Raw genomic sequence first — 20,365 nt, 5'->3', positions numbered from 1 at the left:
TTTATAAAATACATACAAGTTTGATTCCTGGCTATTTAGACATTCAAATAAAAAGATTTTGACCAGATATTTAAAATGAGACTTATTTTGAGCATTCTGTACATGACTAGGTAATTGATTCCAGGCTTTTATTCCAGTATATAAAAAAGTGGATTCCCCCTTTAACAAGTAACCTAAGGCTAAGAGTAACTTGTTGGATAAGTTTATTTTGGCACAGACCCAGACCAGGCTTCTACTATCACAGCAAACGACTCTAAACCACGCAGAGAACGGTCGATTCCCTCTTTAGTGGACATAAATGACCCCTCGCCACGGTAGATGCGCGGGAGGGGCCTGACTTGAGGGACAGTGGTTGCCGCGCGTGGGCCCGCCCCTCGCTGTGCGGAGCTGGTGCACAGTAACAGCCGCACGGCCCGGCGCAGACGAGTGCCGGAGCAGCCCACTTGAATGTGCACAATGCGTGTTCGCCAGGGTCTCCGCGGAGCGCTCCCGTCCCGACCCCGTGTTTCAGCCGCCGCCGCCGCCGCCGCCGCCGCCTCCAATAAGCTGCGCAAGAGTCGGGGATAACCGAGTTTGGATGTGGACAGCCGGACAGAGGGCCGACAGCCCGGGGCGACCGGACCAAGAGCAGATCTGCACAGGAATACACACTGTCGCGCTCTCCTGACCCTGAACAATCATGCGTGCGCTTCTCTGGGCTCTAGGGCTGCTGCTGTTCCCTGAGAGTGTAGTCGCATCACCGGACAAACCGCGTTCGAGTCCGATTACAGGTACAGTATGGACGCCCACGTTTTCTCTCTCTCTCTCTCTCTTCTACTTTTCTGGCACCAAAGAGGGTTGTGAATGAATGGATTTTTGAATTTTGAATGCGGCCATAGAGTTTTTCCTCAGGAGAAAAAAAACACACACAAAAAAAGCGTTGCACTTTCTTATCTTTTTATGAATTCAATGCAAAAAGAAAAAAAAAACACACACGGATTCTTTTGACACTTTGTTTCTTAACTGTTTGGCCCCCAGGGAAGGAGCCCAGCGCGTATGAAATCATAACCCCCGTGCGCGTGAATGAATCCGGTGACAAGCTACCCACCGGCATGCACTTCAAGAGGAAAAGGCGCAGTTTGGAGGAGCGCTCTGGCCCCGCGCCGGACCCCTGGGCCTCACCGAACATCCACTACCGGATCCGCGCCTTCGGACAGAGCTACCACCTGAACCTCACGCGCGACGCGGCTTTCATCGCGCCCCTGTACACCGTGACAGTGCTCGGACTAAGCCGCGGAGAGAACGTAACGGGTTTTGCAACAGAGCAGGAGGAGCAGGAGGAGCAGGAGGAAGAGGAGGAGGAGGAGGAGGACAGTGAGCTGCGGCACTGCTTCTACAAAGGATACGTAAACGCGCGTTCGGATCACGCCGCGGCCATCAGTCTGTGCGCCGGGCTGGTGAGTTTTACGCACGACATTATAACATCCAGTTCCATCAGTAATGTAATGACAACTTTATTCAAACGTGAAGCAATTCATTACTAAATATCCTTCGCGTCAACCGGCGTGTTTGCGAAACGTTTTATGGCGTTACTTAGCAACCCGGAGCCTATGGGACGCTCCCGTACAGAGGAGGCGCCTTCTGTAAATCAAAGTGTTTCGCCGGCGGAAGAATGCTCTTAGCCGGGCCCCTGCTTCCTCACAACTTTAATGAACCCTTTGCTCTTGTATCTGACGCCCATGCATCTCTCTGGCGGAGCCGGTGACGTGTTTACGCACGTTGTTGCACGCGGGAGTACGAGTGGACTGACGTCATAGCGGAGAGGCCACTCCCCCCGGCGCGCTCCTGGTTGACTTTAGGGGCCTTTGACACACAAATCATCAGAGAAGAAACGCTTCACGATTATTTATGGGATGTGTCTGAGGCTGAGCGATAGTGCAACACGACTGACTTGGTTTGGAGTGTGAAGGTTTGATAACGACGTGTATTTTTTTGTGTTTATATTCAGCTGGGCACTTTTAGGTCTCCAGAGGGGGAGTATTTTGTGGAACCCTTACACAACTACCAAGGAGAATACTATGAAGAGGAACACGTCAAACCTCATATTGTTTATAAGAAAACTGCTTCCAAAAATGTGATCTCTGAGGATAACTCCACATGTGACACAGCAGGTACTACACACCACACACACGTTACCTACAGGGAATTGTGTTAATACGTTGTTGTGCATATAATACCTATAATGTATCAGCGCTAGATTTCAAAGCTGAAGAACATGTGTACCTAATAATGTGGCCCCTGAGTGTATGCAGCTGTCACAGGAAAAGACTTTGGGAAGTTCAGACTTGTATCATCCCATCTCAGTTTACTGCCTCCATGTCCTGTTGACTCTGGACTTCCTCTTGCTCTTTGATAAGACCGTCATGCAGATGCACGGAGCAGAAGGATACTCAAAGACGTTTCAACCATCACATCTGACCTGTATCATTTTGTTGTGTCGTATTGTTGAATATTTTTACATCGTGATAGTATAAATGAAAGGATGCTCTGCCCATTCATCATATCGAGTATAAATGCTACCGCAATGATTCAGAGTTGATCCAGAAAGACTTTGGATTCTGCCGGAAGGTTGAGGAGTCAAGTTAAATGGCAGATAACCAAAGAATCTTTTTAGGTCTCCTGCCCCCTCTTAAGTCTGCCACTACAGTTTATTCTTGATTTTTGTTATGGCTGGATGCCAGCTTTACCTAGCCTGATCTTTTTGCCCTCAATGCTCCCATTTTAACTTGAAACTGGAAAAAAAAGTGACTGCATTGTTCTGTTTGCTATAGTGTTACAAGTGCTTCTGTTTTTTTTTTGTAGGGCATAAACAAAGACATAAAAGACACACACGCAGGAGGAAGCCAGCTGCTGGTGTCACCTCTGCTTCTTCTGCCGTGCCTGTGGTCAGCTCGAATATGTTCAGTGACATCGAGTCGTTGAGTTCTGGACTAGCCAGTGGAGCCCTTCTTACTTCAGAAAGCAGCAATTCGAGCAGTGCTAGACCCTCAAATGATAGCAGCGGTGACTCCGGACCTCACAGGAGATCAAAGCGTTTCCTCTCCTACCCGCGCTTTGTTGAAGTCATGCTGGTCGCTGACAGCAAAATGGTGGAGCACCATGGCAGCAATTTACAGCATTACATTCTCACGTTGATGTCCATTGTAAGTTCTCACACGGAGCATATCTATATGAGTGGGGTTCATCAGTCATTCTGGGCAAAATTGGGTCAAGTGGCAGTTGATTTTAAGATGTGTTTACTCAAGCTCCAACATCTGCAAAACGTCATAACGAGAAAGCCTGGGCTCCTCACAGCTCAATGCGTGTAACTGTAGGATAACATATGTTACTATGTTGAATGTATCCCATTCTCCTGATAATTAGACAAATAGTAACTTCCATTGTTGTCTGTGGCCATCTCACTTCCCAATGGGAACTAAGATGACCTATATTTTGGTCCTGGCAATGATTGTGTTCTGAGGAGTTCAGACTTATCAGCACCATCCCCCAACACCACGTTGTTATAGATAGAAAGATAATGGTCCTTTAAGAGATGCATTGTTGTAATGCATCACATACATGTAATACATACACTTTTTAGACTTATTATCTATTTTAAATACAGGTGTCTTCAATCTACAAAGACCCCAGCATTGGAAATGTCATTAACATAGTGATTGTAAAGTTGGTCATCATTAACCATGAACAGGTAATTGAATTGTAGTAATAAGGTTTATTGTCACAGTTGTTTATGTATCACTGTTACATTTACATGGTTTTCTTATTTCAGGAAGGTCCAGTCATTTCTTTCAATGCACAGACCACTTTAAAAAACTTCTGCATTTGGCAGCAGAGTCAAAACAGTCTAGATGATAACCATCATTCTCATCATGACACAGCCATCCTTATCACAAGGTGCAGGAATATCATATCTTTAACCCCCTATTTAGTGTAACTAAAACTCAAGCTAAAAGGAGCAGTCAGTTGGTTGATTGTGTGCAATTTAACCTGATTTATTCTGTCTTTTACAGGCAAGACATCTGTCGAGCAAGAGATAAATGTGACACTTTAGGTAAGTTTTGATATTATGTTATTACGGTTTGAAATGTTTGTGAGTAAAAGCTAAATAATAGATCTCATTCAGGGCTTGCAGAGCTGGGAACGGTGTGTGATCCGTACAGGAGCTGCAGTATCAGTGAAGATAACGGCCTCAGTACTGCGTTCACCATTGCCCATGAACTTGGCCATGTGTAAGTATTCCTTAAGCTTTTTGTGTTAAATGGCAACGATTAAAAGTCTGTATTGTCAGTGTATAGGGAATACTGAATACTGTAAGCTGTTTTGTTTGTATTTAATCAGACAAAATATAATACAATCAAAACTGAGATACATTGTGAAAAAGAAAAAAAAAAGGTTTCATCCAGCCCTAGTTAAACTTAAATTTATGTCTGTTTAACCAATTTTGCGTTCAGGTCATTTAAGCACTATTCACTTTTTATGTTTTTTAAGGAATAGCACATGGAATGCCAAAGGTACATATAGCAGCGTTTTAAACAGGCATTTCAAGAACATTACTCTATTTTTATTAAAAACATTTTTGTTCAAACTAAATTAGTTTGCTTAGGGAGGAGGGGGCCTTCTATTACTAAGTCTGTTCTATTACTAAGTCTGTGCAAAGTCCCTTGTGGTGTTAGTGGGCAGCACTGGAGACTGTTACAGACTCTAACAGCCGTCATCTGTAGAAAATACTCTTTCTGACCTCAACAAAAGAGAGGATTGTTGAACTGTGCGTTAGGCAGTGACAGCTTGAGCCACAGAGATTAGTGTGAATGGTACCTGTGCAGCGGGCCGCTCAGTAGCTCAGTGAGTATTCTGGGCACAATCTAGCACCAGAGCCTGAGCACCCTATTGGAGATTTAGGAGAATGCATGCAAAGTCTGCTGCTTAGAAGTTACACAACTGGGAAGTGCCAAAGGATTGCACATGTAAGTACGGTCTGTTTTCTGTCTGCCAGGTTCAACATGCCACATGATGACAGCAACAAGTGCAAAGAGGATGGAGTCAAAGTGCAGCAGCATGTGATGGCTCCCACACTAAACTATAACACAAATCCCTGGATGTGGTCCAAATGCAGTAGGAAATTTATCACAGAATTCCTTGAGTGAGTTTCAAAAGCAGTTAATATTAATAGAGCATGTCTGTAACCTTTTAGGGATTTTATGTTTGCTTATCTCTTTTCTTCTCTCAATAGCACAGGATATGGTGAATGTTTACTTGACGAGCCAGTTTCTAGGCCCTATAGTCTTTCACAGGAGCTGCCTGGACGAGCATACAGTGTCAATAAACAATGCGAATTGATATTCGGCTCAGGAACACAGGTGTGCCCATATATGGTGAGTGTTTCTCCACATTACTGAAGTGTTTTAACACACTTGACATTGCAACAATGTGGTGTATAACATATATGAAACATTTATGAAACCATGAACCATGTACTGTACATGAGTGTTGTTCTTGTTCAGACCCAGTGTCGCCGCCTGTGGTGCACCAGTCCAGACGGGGTTCAGAGGGGCTGCAGGACACAGCACATGCCTTGGGCGGATGGCACTGACTGTGCACCTGGAAAGGTAAATCTTACATTTATCTACAGTTAAGATTGGGGTAGTTTAAACATAGATAAGTAGTATATCATTGTAATACTGCTGTGGAAAAGTTACTTCAATTTAGGTTTAAATTAAGGCAATTCAAGAACAAAAGTAGCCAATGCCATAATTACATTGTATGTTCATTAATATGCAATGTCCATTTAAATAAATAAATCTACACCCTCAGTAATCTTTACATTTCGTTCATGCTGCCGTTACCTTTGCTTTACCCGAGTGAGCTGTTGAAAGGTATTCATATTATGTTTAAGATGTTATTACGTTATGTAATGAGTAAAGAGCTGTATGCATGGAATGCAATCCTTTCTGTTTTTTATGTTGTGTCTTTTCCAGGTTCCAATGTTTTTTTTTTCTCTTGATATTGTAGAATTGTACTTGTTCATGTTCAGTTGCATGGATATAGTTTCATCTGTGTTTTTGTGGCAGTCTGCTCATGTATTGTTTATTCAACTCAGTCTCACATCCTTTATTGCCATTTAAACTCCTTTGCAGCACTGCAAGCATGGCCTGTGCATAGCCAAAGAGCAGGATGCAGCCCCTGTAGAAGGAGCATGGGGTGTTTGGAGTCCTTTTGGAACGTGTTCCCGCACATGTGGAGGAGGCATCAAGGTGGCTGCTCGAGAATGCAACAGACCAGTGTGAGCAGTTCATTTCTATTCCCATTATTCCTAAAATACATTTGTAATCTGATATAAAGTAGAAGTAAGCTCACAAAAGACCTTTGTGATGTTGCATTTGCATTATAAATAAGATTTTACCTTCCTACCGGCAAGTTAGACAGAGTTTTTCAGAGTTATGTGTTCACGTCCCTTCTCTTCAGGCCCAGAAATGGTGGAATGTACTGTGTGGGCCGTCGGATGAAGTTTCGTTCCTGTAACTCCGAGCCCTGCTCCAGGCAGAAGAAGGACTTCAGGGAGGAACAGTGTGCTGCCTTTGATGGCCGCCATTTTAACATCAACGGACTACCTCCAAATGTCCGCTGGGTTCCCAAGTACAGCGGAAGTGAGACTTTTGTGTGGTGAATAACTCACAGTAAATAGATCGTTTTCTGGTTGACTTATCTATTGTCTTTCAGTCCTGATGAAGGATCGCTGTAAGCTCTTCTGCCGGGTGGCGGGCAGCACTGCTTACTATCAGCTCAGGGACAGAGTTATAGATGGCACGACGTGTAGTCCAGACACCAATGACATCTGTGTCCAGGGCTTGTGCAGGGTAAGACCTTTTGTTTGGACGTCTGTGTGAATGTGGGGATTACAGTGTTTCTACTCCAGGTATGGTACACATGTCAGTCTGTTTTTCACCCTTGTGTCTGCATCTGAGCATTTACAAACCCTAGATCTTATTTTGAAATTAACATACATCTAATTGTAGTGTTTTGTTTTGAATTCATAAAGCAAGCTGGCTGTGACCACGTGCTGAACTCTAAAGCCAGGAGGGACAAGTGCGGTGTGTGTGGAGGTGACAACTCATCATGTAAACCTATAGCAGGCACATTCAACATGGTCCGCTATGGTACGTCACACACTTGCATGGGAATGGCTACGAATACTGTATGACTTCAAGTAGTTCCCGGTTGTTTTCAAACCTTATCTTTACAGGGTACAATGAAATAGTGCGCATACCCGTTGGTGCTACAAACATAGATATTCGACAGCACAGCTACTCAGGAAAACCAGAGGATGACAATTACCTTGGTGAGCACAACATGTCAAATTAGTATTATCCAAGTACATTTGTAAGCCTGTGTTTTACAATATATAGTCTAATATAAATGTATCTCTGCAGCCATATCAATGACCCGTGGTGAATTCCTTCTTAATGGCGAGTTTGTGGTCAGCATGTTCAAAAGGGAAATCAAAGTTGGAAATGCTATTCTTGAGTACAGCGGCTCTGACCATATCATCGAAAGGATCAACTGCACTGAGCGTATTGAGGAAGAGATTATTGTCCAGGTATTCCCCCCTCGTCTTCGTCTACTTTTGCAGGAAAATGACTCACAGCTTTAATTGATAACTATACTTCAGCCTGAATGTCTACCGAGCATGTGTGTAAAGAAAAGCCTGTATTTTCCCAGGTGTTGTCAGTGGGGAATCTTTACAACCCAGATGTCAGGTACTCTTTTAACATTCCCATAGAGGACAGACCGCAGCACTTTTTCTGGGATGCGTATGGGCCTTGGCAGGAGTGCATTCGTCTGTGCCAAGGTGAGTAGGAGGCGAAACACACTGGCAAAGTTGGCCGATAACTGTATGGAAACAAAACAAATGGGTGCAAATATGAATGGCGCAACTGCTCTACAATCAAAGTGCTCTGTAACAACGCTTGGACAGTTCAATTTGTCTTTTTTCTTACAATGCTATGGTCATTTAAGTTGTTCTGTAACTTTGTTCTACAGGTGAACGCAAGCGAAAGATTGTGTGTAGCCGAGAGTCCGACAGAGTTGTGGTGTCTGACCAGAGGTGCCATGGTACACCCCGGCCAGCGGTCATCACAGAGACCTGCAACACTGACTGTGAACTCAGGTTTGTGGCGTCAGCAAGTCTTTCTCAGTACAAACACGTGCTCATTATTATTCACGCCTCGATATGACTCCACACAGGTGGTACGTAGCCCGTAAGAGTGAGTGCTCTGCCCAGTGTGGCCCGGGATACCGTACCCTGGAAATATACTGCACCAAACTAAATCACGCTGATAGTAAGACTCAAAAGGTGGATGACCGTTACTGCGGCGACGTTCATAAACCAGATGACAAGGAAAGCTGCCATGGCAACTGCAACCCTGGAGGCTGGGAGTACTCGTCTTGGTCAGAGGTAAGAATGCACTGTATAGAAGCTGTTGTTTCTTTGTGTGCCTCTGCTCTGCGCTCACTCATTCATGTTTTGTAGTGCTCCAAGAGTTGTGGTGGAGGCACCCGCCAGCGAGGGGCAGTCTGCAGAAAGGCTGCAGAAAGTGGGGGGGATGAAAGCATGTGTAGCCAAAGGGACAAGCTTACCGTCCAATCTTGCAATGAATTCCTCTGTCCACTGTGGAAAAGTGGGGATTGGTCTGAGGTGACTGCTCTTGAATTACTTTTTTGAAGATGTTTAAAATGTGTTTTTTGTTTAAGTAGAGATTATTTCCAGCTTCTCTTGTTATGCGTTATTGCTTAAATGGATTTTGTATGCGATCATGCACGTGTTTGTATTTTGTAGTGCCTGGTTACATGTGGAAAAGGCTACAAACACAGACAGGTTTGGTGTCAGTTTGGTGAAGATCGACTAGAAGACCACCACTGTGGTTCAGCCAAACCTGATTCGGTTCAGACGTGCCAACAACAGGAGTGTGCCTCTTGGCAGGTCGGACCCTGGGGACAGGTCGGTTCAGTTCCATTCTATCTACTATGTTGTGTCGTTTGGCAAAACATCTCAGCTACGTTAATCTGATCCATGACTGCTGTCGCAACAGAACCATTTTACAACCTTCACATGTTATTACTGCAGTATATACATTTAACATACTGCGGCTGCCTTCGAAATCTCTGTGTAACTCATTAAAAGCATGTTGGTATACTGTAAATCACCACACCATTTAAACTCATTTCACCTTTGACGATAAAAAGAGGATCTACGATAGAACTTACAAACAATGAATGAATTGTACGTTTAGTATAATAGTTTAGTGTTTGCAAAAAGCCTCACACAGGGCCAGAACATTCCAGGATGGGCAGATGCAACGATACATTTGAAGCCATTAAATGAAGCATAGTCAGATGGTAGTTGAAGTTGCCACCACACTGATTTGACCTTGTTTTATTGGAGGCAGTGAGGCAGAAGAGAAATGGGGAGGGTCCAGTGACTTGGCAGTGCAGAAATTATTTGGCTGTTGATGGGGCTAATTTACTCTTTTTCGTCTGTGTAGTTTGTAGTCATTCCAATGGCTTTCTTGTCTTTTTCTCATACTCCCACTCTGCTCCCTTTTTCTCTCTTTGAACTCAGTGCACTACCTCATGTGGGCCAGGTTACCAGATGCGAGCAGTGAAGTGTGTTGTTGGCTCTTTTGGTGCTATGATGGACGACACTGAATGTAACGCCGCAACCCGTCCCACTGACACCCAGGTAAAAAAACCAGAACAAAACTTTGCAATTTTCACCTTATACATGTTCACTTCAGATCTTCGTCAGCTTTCCGTCTTGTTTCATGCAATTGTGATAATGCATTTGAGTCAGATTGTGGTCATTCCAGTAACAGCAGGTCTGAATTCCAGCTTCTGGCCAAGCAGAGCCAATGGCCTTACCTCACTCTGCTTTTGAACTGGGCCACTGTGCCAGCCATTCCCCCTCACTAGAGCCAGTAAATGCCATCAGAAGAGATAATTTGTTAGTGTAAATGAAAAGGACACATGATAAATTTGCTTTATATGACTTATTCGATTTCTTTTTTTAAACATTTGATGGCCCACACCTACAGAGAGCATAGGTGACGTTTGTCATAAGGCTCATAGTGGAATGTGGCGCCTTCTCACTGCTTGTCTAACTCGATTATGGGCCTTACCTTTGGAGAAGGGTCAGAGGGCAGCAGAGGGCAGAAGGTGAGGGACCAGCGGCTGATGATGGCGGCGTTTGCCACTGCAGAGCATTGGCATTGGAGGCCCAAATACCAATGCACTGTGACCTGTTATGACAGGGATCAGGGCTTTATGCTGAGCGGCTTACTACCACAATCCATAGTTTGAACTGACAGCCGACTTATTTCTTGTTTTGGTAATGTGGGTGGGGTTGATGGGAAACACTGTGGTTAAAGCACAGAGCTGTCGCTTTTCTGATCCAACATATTTATTATCATGGCTTTCTGTTGTTTGTTGTATATCATGTTTGTTGTGTTTAACAGGACTGTGAAGTGGCCCAATGTCCAAGCAGCCAGCCTGTTCCCCCAGGGACTAAAGTGCCCTCTCACTCGAGCCAGAAAACCCAGTGGAGATATGGCTCCTGGACACAGGTTTGGGTTTTTATCAGAAGTTCTAATTATTCCCATACAATTCCTTTAAGCTGATCTAGTTTTCTGTGGTACAGTGCAGTGCCAGCTGTGGAAAAGGGAGTCGTATGCGATATGTCAGTTGTCGTGACAACCAAGGTGGTGTTGCAGAGGAGCAAGCATGTGCCCACCTCCCAAAACCCCCAGCAAGAGAAGTGTGCTCTGTGGCGGCCTGTGGACAGTGGAAAGTATTGGAGTGGTCAACAGTAAGGAAAATAACTATCTAATCTAACTCATGTATTTAACCATACTTCACATTATCATGTACTTATAGAGCAGAGCGATGACCAAAAACATAATTATTATCTCAGCTGGATTGTGTTAGGAGAGAAACAAGTGTGGTGTGAAGTGCTGTAGAATGAGAGCAGCAGAGCGGCTCGAGTGAGGCAGAGCTTTGTTTACAGATGGTTCTCATCAGAGCTCTGTGATACAGTCCAGTCAGACTGCAGCTCTGGTCACCACACACCCCCGCACACACAACCATGTTCACCCTCACACTTGCACACCAGGCCAAAGGCGCTCACGGCCGCTCCCAAAGGAAACATCTTTATTCAGAATGTGTCTGAAATTGAAACTATTGATGGTTTCAATTGAACTATTGAAACCATCATGGAAATCTAGATGGTTGTTGACCTGTATTTGGATATGTTTCAGTGCTCAGTGACCTGTGGTCAGGGAAAGACAACACGACAGGTGCTCTGTGTCAATTTCAATGAGCAGGAAGTGGATGCCAGTGAGTGTGACCTGGATGATCGTCCAAACACCCAGCAGGACTGTGCTATGTCTCAGTGTCCATCCCGCTCAAGTGACCCACGATTGACCCCGTCCTCACCCAACAGCAGTGCGAGGAACAGCCTTCCCCACAACCAGGCTCACCAGTGGAGGACAGGCCCCTGGGGAGCGGTGAGCTTTACGTCCTGGCGTCTTGTAGAGGCTAGAAGAGGTTTAGAGGTTCTAGTCTTTCTATGTTTAACTGTGTGGGATGTGTGTCTGACCATAGTGCTCCAGCACTTGTGCAGGGGGCTTTCAGCGACGAGTGGTCGTGTGCCAGGATGAGAATGGTTACCCTGCAAACAGCTGTGAAGAGCGCAGCAGGCCGAGTGAGCAGCGCTCCTGTGAGGCAGGCCCATGTCCACAGTGGATATACGGCGACTGGGGAGAGGTACCATCAAAACACTTCTTACTCTTTGAGATTTTTTATAGTGTGATGGTGTGAGTGCAAATTAATATTGTTATTATTATTTCTCATTTGATATGGATCTAGATTTTTACTAAATGGCCACTGGGACAAAGATTTTGTATATGAAACCACTTTGACTCAAAGACCATTTTCAACATCCTTTTGCAGTGCACCAAGCCATGTGGAGGTGGAATTAAGACAAGACTTGTGGTTTGTCAACGTCCAAATGGCGAGCGCTTCAATGACCTGAGCTGTGAGATCCACGACAAGCCCCCGGACCGGGAGCAGTGCAATACTCAGCCATGCCCTTCAGGCCCTCACTGGAGCACAGACCCCTGGAGCTCGGTACGCTCATAAAACAAACATCACTTCTGCTTATCTTCCCATTCTTCACTTCACCTCTTTCTTTTCCTGCCCCACTCTGGGCTCTGAAACTGGTCACTTCTGTGGTAAGATATAGGGAAAATAGCCTCTGTTGGGCTTGGTGCTTGCTACATGTGCTTGCATAGTCAACACAGGACTGAGTCTGCCAGTACTTCAATCTAATATACCTTTGTACACATCATAGTTTTATTAAGTATTCATTTCAAATATAATTTATTACAGTTATTGTAAATAGCAATAAATTATTTTAGATTATTTAGCTTATATACTCTAACATTTAACCAATAATTGTTTATTTGACATTGCAAATGAATGTTTTGTATATCAGGAATATATACAGTGAAATATACAGCAGACAACTTTTCATATTTTAGCCAAAGAAAGATCCCTAATTACAGAATATGTGATGACACATTGTCCAAAATATACAATGTCAATCACTACAATTATGTCTTAAAGCACTTGCTATTTATTGGAAATGGTGGTTTGTGTAAGATATTATCTTACAGTTTTGAAGCACTTATGGTTAAAATTCCAAAGACCATTCCAGACATACCCAGTATCTTAGAACAAACATCTACTGTATCCAATATACATCCATATGCATTGACCATGTTGGTCTAAACTGTGCGTACAGTTTTGTTGTTATTTTTTAACCTGCAACACAGTATGTCTGAAATAATTTGTTACAAAGGTGCTTAACATATGTATATTTATAATATTTAAGGTTGCTTTTGCTCCATAGTTTGTACATGGTTTAGATAAAATTGCTATATGCTCAGAAATACCTCACAATCATCTCAAGTAGCCATTAAACCAGTATTTTACGATGAGACACAAGGGAAATAATACTAATTAAATATCATTTTTATGACAAAACATGTTTAATTAATAGGCTATATTGTGACTCTTGTGTTTTATATAATCAATGTGTGTTTTATAATTGCTCCATAACAAAAACCCTGTTGGCCTGTTGAGCCTGACCTTCAACAGAACTATGTAGTTGTCAAATACTGAAGGCGACCACAGGGGAAGTTACTAGAGCTTTGTTTGTGGAGCTCTTACTCTGAGCCAACATTATGTCTACCTCAGTGTCTGATATGACTGCCCCCCACTGCACCCCCGCTCCCTGCACTGGAGAGAGTCGGTGTCTTAGGTGGATTGAAACATGGGTTGTTAGGGCTGCCTTGCACTGCTCTTGCATAGTTCCACACTGTGTTTCTTCTTCCTTCTCATGTTGACCACCCTTTGAGGCCAGTTAAACCTCATATGGTATCTGCAGTGGGGGCAGCATGTCTGTACAGCCCACCCGGCTGATTCCCCTTGGTCATAAATGTCTTTGCTGACATTACACCTTATTTTAAGGGCCTGTTAAATCAGCAGTGAGTGCCTTTTACTGTGCTCATTTACTAAATACAACTACTGTACATAATAGATCCCATGTGTGATTACAAGCAAGCAACCTTTAAGAGTTGCACGCCGAGGTCAATGTAAAAATGTTACATTTATTTGTCAGTTTATTTTGGTGCTACAGAGGTACAGCTCTAACGCCAAATCCACAGGTTCTAATAAGTATATATTGTATTTTCTTTTTCACAAATGGCAGTATTAGTTTCTGTACAAGAAATTGTATATTTATGTAATTATTACTTGTATTTATTGTTTTTATTACGATGTATTGTCAGTATTTAATTTTATATGAATATGTTTGACTGTGTTTATTTTGAGAAAAAAAAAGATTTTAATTAAAGAGAAGTCGAGGTACTATCAACGGCTTTTTTCCTTTTTTGACTATTTTGTCACATACATTAACTGTCCCACTTCAGTTCAAATGGAACATTTTTCACATAAATCTAGCTTTTTAGTATATTTTTTACCACAAGTTTATCTAATCTTTCTGCCAGATTACTACTCACATTTCTACTCTGACTCACAGTTCATTCTGTTGCGTGTAAGACATGCAGTTTGACTTCAGACTCATCATCTGCTTTAACATTATATTTATTCATTCATAAAGCTAGAACATGCATTTCACCAGGAGGAATGGTCCCCTTTGGCCCCTAATGCTGACCGGGCCACTGGACCAGTAAGAGTGACTTCAGTGAAGAGCAGGCCACTGTAGGGATGTGCAGTGGGTCAGAGGTCATGTTTGATCAGAGGAGGCCTCTCGCGCCCATTCACTGCATTAGCATCAGTTTGACTTCTGGGAAATCCCTGAGGTCCCATGAAAGGGGAAAACACCTTAAAATGTGGATATTTCCAGTAGAAAATGTCAGCGGGACATAAGAACAAGTCCTTTCAGAAAATCCAATTGATATAACGTCCACATTTTTATTTTATTTTTTACATTTAAGACATTAGAAGTTTTATCATATAGAAACAAAAAAGAATACACTGTTTTGTATATGCGTTTATTTAAATATTAATATGAATGTGTGTAAACTGTAATCAGAATTGCCCTCATCAATGAACTCACCCTGAATGAGGTGAGAGTTCATAGTCAGTATTAAGGCTCACTGAAGCACTCACTGGGCCCCGCACTCATTCAACTTTGGGCCTGTCAGTTCCAATCCATCCCACACGCAACACCCCCTTGATTATCCAAGCACAACACAACTTTCCAGCCTGTCAGAATGTGTTAGCCTCTCAAAAACAACTCGGAAGTGAAACACAACACTGCCGGGTGAGCCTCCCTCTTTTCATCCCCTCGTTTCAAAAATAATATTGAGGCAAAGCTCAATAAGCAAAGCACAACACATCAAATAGATATTGAAAGTGTCATTTGTGAGCTTATCACAATTAAAACTTGTATTCTTTTATTCCATAGTGTTCTGCATCCTGTGGAAGAGGTTTTAAGTACCGTAAGGTGAATTGTGTGACAGGATCGGGGCGTGGCGTCCCAGATCAGAACTGCCAGCACATTTCTGCAAAGCCCAGCAGACAGAGGCGCTGCCGAGGAGGACACTGCCCCAAGTGGGCGACCGGGGACTGGGAGGATGTAAGTCTTGACCCGTGACCGTTATTCCCTGTGCCACCCAAAACAAGCCTGTCTTGGGTTGTCTGAAAATAAGCAGCAAGAAAAGGAAAAAAGTGGAGAGCAGCCTGTATATGGTCCAAAACATTAACACCAGCCAGCGTAAACTTCATTTTAGTCCCACATTTCTATTGCTTTCCATCCCTTTCCTCCTGCTCTTCCCCCATAATCCTACTCGAGTACTTGACCAGATTGTAGAAGTTATCCAAAACCTTTCTTGCCTGAAGTACTTGTGATGACATTATGCACACGGCTCTTTATCAGCCGAATGTCTTTCTTCACGTTGAGTTCCGTGCATGTGTCCTCCATATGACAGTCTCAGACAGCCCGGGACAGCTGGTGACTGGACTGAGGGCAAGAGGAAATAGTCCTCCACATGTGGCTGCTGGTCACTTCTGTCACCTGTGGTACAATTGGCTCACCTAACATGCAGTATTTTGTACACTTACTGTATATGAGCAGCACAGGACTCATCTGCCTCCGAATGAATGACCTGAATGAATGTAAGAAAAGTACTGCAAATATCACATGTATATACAGTAGAAGGATCTTTCACAACAGAATGGTTTTCTTTGATGCTGGTGGTTGCAGAAATCTTGAGAGACGTGCATTGGCTTTATTATTATTTTCACTTCAACATACAACAATAACTAGTATTAATATAGTAAGTGTAACCCTGAGAAACAGTGAAAATAGTCCTTACCTATTTCACCCCCAGTGCTCAGTGACATGTGGAGATGGAGTCCAGCGACGGGAAGTCTTTTGCCAGACTGGAGAGCGGCGCAGCCCGGTGGAGAGTGGCTGTTCCCCTCGCACCAGACCTTCTACTAGCCAGAGCTGCCGTGTGGCAGATTGCCCCTCACACTACCGCTGGAAAGAGGGGCCGTGGCACGCAGTGAGTTCTCTGTGACACACTGTGTAGAGGCTGCTTCTCCTCTGCTGCGTCTGAGTGAGTGAGAGAGAGAGTGGGGTTAGAGGAAGGAGGCCAAGAGGAGGGAGGAGGCTCTACCCTCAGAGCCATCACATGGAGCTTATTTTATCCAATTGATGAATTCAGGGGTTTAGTGCCATTACCAAATATGCCAATAACAGATAGAAATCATTACTTCTGTACGAGTGTTTATTTTTTATCTTAATGTGAGTATGTAACGTGTTTACTTTATGATCAGAGCCGCTCCAGCTCTACTACAGAGCACTGCTTCATTCAATTCAATCAAGTATCTGATTTGACCATTTCTTCTCTATTTCTGAGAATATGTTAACATTACTAAGCCCTTAAATAAAAGTGATTTTAGACTACATTCCTGTTGTGAGTTCAGCTGCAGCTCAGGGCTATAACTTCTCATTTAGATTGGAGAATATAAGAAGGAAGCATGCAGCTGCAGCACACGTCTCTTGAATTGAATGTGGGTCATGGAACAGCATGATATGTCTTCTAAAGAAGGCTCTCATTAGTGTGGAAAGTTTGTGGAAGTTCCTGACCAAGTGGTCCCATTAACAGCAGGATGTTATTATATCAGTACAGATAAAATAAGCCTTTATTGTCTCAATGAAGAAATGTCAATGGCACAATGAAAAACAGCAGACACTATAAACACAACTTCATATATTGTACAACAGTCACCAAACACAATATTTGTACACAGCATTAAACACTACTGCGTGTGTCTTGTTGACTCTAGTGCAGTAAGTCCTGTGGATCCGGCCATCGACAGCGGGGCCTGCAGTGTGTGGACTATAAGGACCAGGAGGTGCATGACATGTACTGTGTGAACCAAATCAAAGCGCCGCATATAGAGAGCTGCAACACTCATGCCTGCGAGTACATCTGGATCTCCGGGGACTGGTCTGAGGTACGTCAGAGACACTGTCCTCATCAGAGAGAACAGAACCAGCCTCTCATTCTCTGTCATTCACACTGCAGTGCTCAGTGAGCTGTGGACAGGGTTACCGCCATCGCCTGGTCTCCTGTAGCGAGGTCCATGTGGAGAATGAAAACTATGAGTACAGCCCTCAGTCTCTGTCCAGCTGCCCCGGGACCCCTCCAGAGAGCTACATGCCCTGCAACACACGGCCATGTGCACAAGCGCAAGAATGGAGGGTTGGAAGCTGGGGGCAAGTAAGACCCTAAAATATGTGTGTTGCCATATTTAATATAATAATAATACATCTTTTATTTATATAGCGCTTTTCAGGGACCCAAAGACGCTTTGACATTCAAAAAGGGGGGGGGGGGGGGGGGGGTATTTACAGACAGGGGGGGACAGCACGTACAATACACAATAATGTACAGATAAAATAAACAAGTGATGGTATTTATCAAATGGAAACTGTAAAACTGGTCTGTGGTGTTCCTGAATAACATGATATACGTGTCAGGACATTATATTATCATTACAGCACGTTCAGAATGTGGAAAACACACAAAGAAATGAGCACAAATAATGAATTGCAAAAACACATTGCTACATACATTAAATGCAAAGAAACAGGCTTGTGTTGAGAGAAAAAGTCAAAATAGCACCTCAGGGATAACTATTTTTACATAACGTAGGCTGCTTTGCTTTTGCATTACCTGCAGTGCTCCGTGAGCTGTGGAGCCGGTGTTGTGGAGAGGACGGTGCAGTGTGTGGACGCAGATGGACAGCAAAGCCAGAGGTGTTCACCAGATGTAATACCAGAGTCTAGAAAAGCCTGCAAAAACCATCTGACGTGTGAGTGCACAGAAAGAAATAATACATAAATACCTCTGTTTCAAGAGTAGTTCAACTGCAATTTTTACCGGTTGTTAATTTGTATTTCTATTTTTGTGATTATGGTGTTACATGTCACATTTGTTGCTTATGTGATTAGGTCATTTGCCTCAGAGCTGCCTGGATGTCCTGAGCCTCAAGGGACCACTCCCAGACGGTGAACATGTCCTCAACATTCAAGGGAACGCGCTCAAGGTTTAATCTAAAGTCTATTCCTATCAAATTTCACACAATAAAACAAGTATCATTTTTGTTTCCATCTTGTCCTTTTTTTTGTTTGACTTCTCACTTTCTCTGTTTTTGTTTTGTTTTATTAACTTTCCACTCTCTTTGACCCTTCACCTCTCACCCCTCTCCTCTCCCTACTGCGTCTTAGGTCTACTGTGCAGGAATGCAGACAGAGATGCCTCAGGAGTATATCACCCTGACAACGGGTGAAGGGGAGAATTTCTCTGAGATCTTTGGCTTTAGGTAAATGAAGATATACAATTTAAACCTAGCCCCTGGAGTAAAATAATAATGTTTGCTGTATATATTCCAGACTCAATGATCCAACCCTGTGCCCAGCAAACGGCTCAAACAGAGAAGATTGTGATTGTCGCAAAGACTACAAGGCCGCGGGAATGAGCACCTTCTCCAAAGTCCGCCTGGATATCAGCTCCATGAACATCATCAGTGAGTTACTGATCCACACACACATCTTAAGCCTAAACCAACCCACTGAATGACACTGGAAGTAAAACTATTATTTACAGTCGCTAAATGTCACCTTTCAAGTTCTTTTAAATTAAAATGGCATATTAGTTTGGCAAATTCATCCAGGGAATCCATTACTGAAAAAAATAATTGAAATTTTTGTTTTCCTTCTTAGCAACTGATTGGCATTTTGCTTTTACTCGAGGACAGAAAATTCCTTTTGCTACAGCTGGTGACTGCTACAGTGCCAGCCACTGTCCACAGGTGGGACTATTCAATATTGTAAGCAGGATACTGTTTGTATGTAGCAGAACTGCTCCCTAAAATGTCCTCTATTTCAGGGACAATTCCGGCTTAACCTCTCTGGAACTGGCTTTAAAGTGGCAGACGACACCTCATGGATTACCCATGGCAACTACGCAGTGGCTGATATACATAAATCACAGGTAAATCTCATTATGCATTCTTTTTGAAAAAAAAAAAAAAAACAGAAATGCATATCTGGTGTTTCTTTTGAATTCAAAATGAGAATTTCAAGTCTCGCTCCAGTCGCCGTGGTGGAGGTTTGTCACCATGGCTGCAGAGTGGAGCTCCACTCCAAAGATATAAACATTTTAAAAAGAAAACTAGGAACTATTTATTAATTTACCATAGCTACATGGTTAAGATGGGTAAGATTAGAGTTGGAATTAGGTTTTAATAATAATATTACTCCAACCAGGCATGGAGATAGTGGAACTTCAGTCATGGCGTTTCCTGCTGCAGCTAGAATAGTAGAGCTATTAGCTCAGAGTGAAGTGCCACGTGCAGTCTTTGTTTTTAATATTTTATTAAGTATATAATTGAATGATGCACTGGTGAGAACATTCACCTCCTCTCAGTTTACATTGCCATGCAATAATCTACAATGAAGATTCCACATAGTGTATTGTTTTCACAGTGTTTTCCCTCTTTTGTCCACAGGAGGGCAGCAGAGTGTCAGGAATATGTGGAGGCTACTGTGGTAAATGTACTCCATCTGCTGTCTCCCATCTGCCTGTGGCTCTGGCATAGATGCATCACACATGAAAACTACCATAGAATGCACAATCCTCTCTCCTTCTTTCTCTCTCTCTCCTTTCTTTTTATTTACGGTATAGCGTTAAACCTGAAAGTAAACAAGTGCTGCAGTAAGGGTAACTCTTTGTCAAATACTGTGTACACTTTGGTTTCTTGTACAAAGATATTTCCTCCTTGTTCTCCGTTCATCTTATTACCTCTGTGTTTATAGTGTAAATACAATCATGTACACACCTGTGCATAGTAGGGACTTATTTATTGTATTGTAATATTTTGTATTCTACAGTGTAATTTCAGAAAATGTTTATATATTTATTCAGCATTGGTCCTTGTATCCTTTACAGCTCTTTTCTATTTTCTTCAAAAAGGCTATAGCTTTTTTAATGTGGGTTACCTTGGGCTTTCCGTGCATAAATCAGTCTTTATTTAAACATTATTAACACATTAAATTATAAAGTAAACAACACGTTTACCAAATGTGGCTGATTGTCTCATCTGAAAGCACATTTCAGGCATAAAAGTGTAGTTATCAAATACCATTACATAATTATTTTTTCAAACAAACACG

General features: G+C 43.0%; 1 protein-coding gene across 1 annotated transcript; it reads left to right on the top strand.

Annotated features, from left to right (window-relative positions):
- Positions 1 to 566: 566 nt before the first annotated feature.
- On the top strand, positions 567 to 19,830 carry adamts9 (ADAM metallopeptidase with thrombospondin type 1 motif, 9). Its single transcript, XM_072451628.1, has 39 exons — positions 567 to 770; positions 1,018 to 1,436; positions 1,988 to 2,150; positions 2,842 to 3,182; positions 3,644 to 3,727; positions 3,809 to 3,933; positions 4,050 to 4,090; positions 4,163 to 4,268; positions 5,033 to 5,179; positions 5,270 to 5,411; positions 5,541 to 5,645; positions 6,174 to 6,319; positions 6,502 to 6,683; positions 6,757 to 6,893; positions 7,076 to 7,193; positions 7,280 to 7,375; positions 7,467 to 7,633; positions 7,756 to 7,885; positions 8,077 to 8,203; positions 8,281 to 8,491; positions 8,567 to 8,731; positions 8,873 to 9,034; positions 9,656 to 9,775; positions 10,548 to 10,655; positions 10,730 to 10,897; positions 11,346 to 11,594; positions 11,692 to 11,853; positions 12,040 to 12,216; positions 15,083 to 15,253; positions 16,008 to 16,184; positions 16,972 to 17,142; positions 17,214 to 17,408; positions 17,871 to 18,003; positions 18,143 to 18,237; positions 18,419 to 18,513; positions 18,584 to 18,717; positions 18,914 to 19,002; positions 19,080 to 19,184; positions 19,702 to 19,830. Exons 1-39 carry the CDS (start codon positions 680 to 682, stop codon positions 19,789 to 19,791), a joined length of 5,844 nt encoding a protein of 1,947 aa, XP_072307729.1. The 5' UTR covers positions 567 to 679; the 3' UTR covers positions 19,792 to 19,830.
- The last annotated feature ends 535 nt before the right edge of the window (positions 19,831 to 20,365 follow it).

The sequence above is a fragment of the Eucyclogobius newberryi genome, unplaced genomic scaffold (assembly GCF_026437365.1).
Source record: "Eucyclogobius newberryi isolate DKJ021-1_F unplaced genomic scaffold, fEucNew1.0.hap1 SCAF_19, whole genome shotgun sequence".
NCBI lineage: Eukaryota > Metazoa > Chordata > Actinopteri > Gobiiformes > Gobiidae > Eucyclogobius > Eucyclogobius newberryi.
Note: the sequence above shows the minus strand (reverse complement) of the source record. Positions and strands in the feature narration are given on the sequence as shown.

What these genes read in the sequence shown, in the direction of transcription:
- adamts9 (XM_072451628.1), top strand. Translation starts at nt 680, where the DNA reads ATGCGTGCGCTTCTCTGGGCTCTAGGGCTGCTGCTGTTCCCTGAGAGT. An exon ending in CCCGTCCCACTGACACCCAG is followed by an intron (nt 9,776 to 10,547) that starts GTAAAAAAACCA and finishes TGTGTTTAACAG; the next exon opens with GACTGTGAAGTGGCCCAATG. An exon ending in AAGTATTGGAGTGGTCAACA is followed by an intron (nt 10,898 to 11,345) that starts GTAAGGAAAATA and finishes GATATGTTTCAG; the next exon opens with TGCTCAGTGACCTGTGGTCA.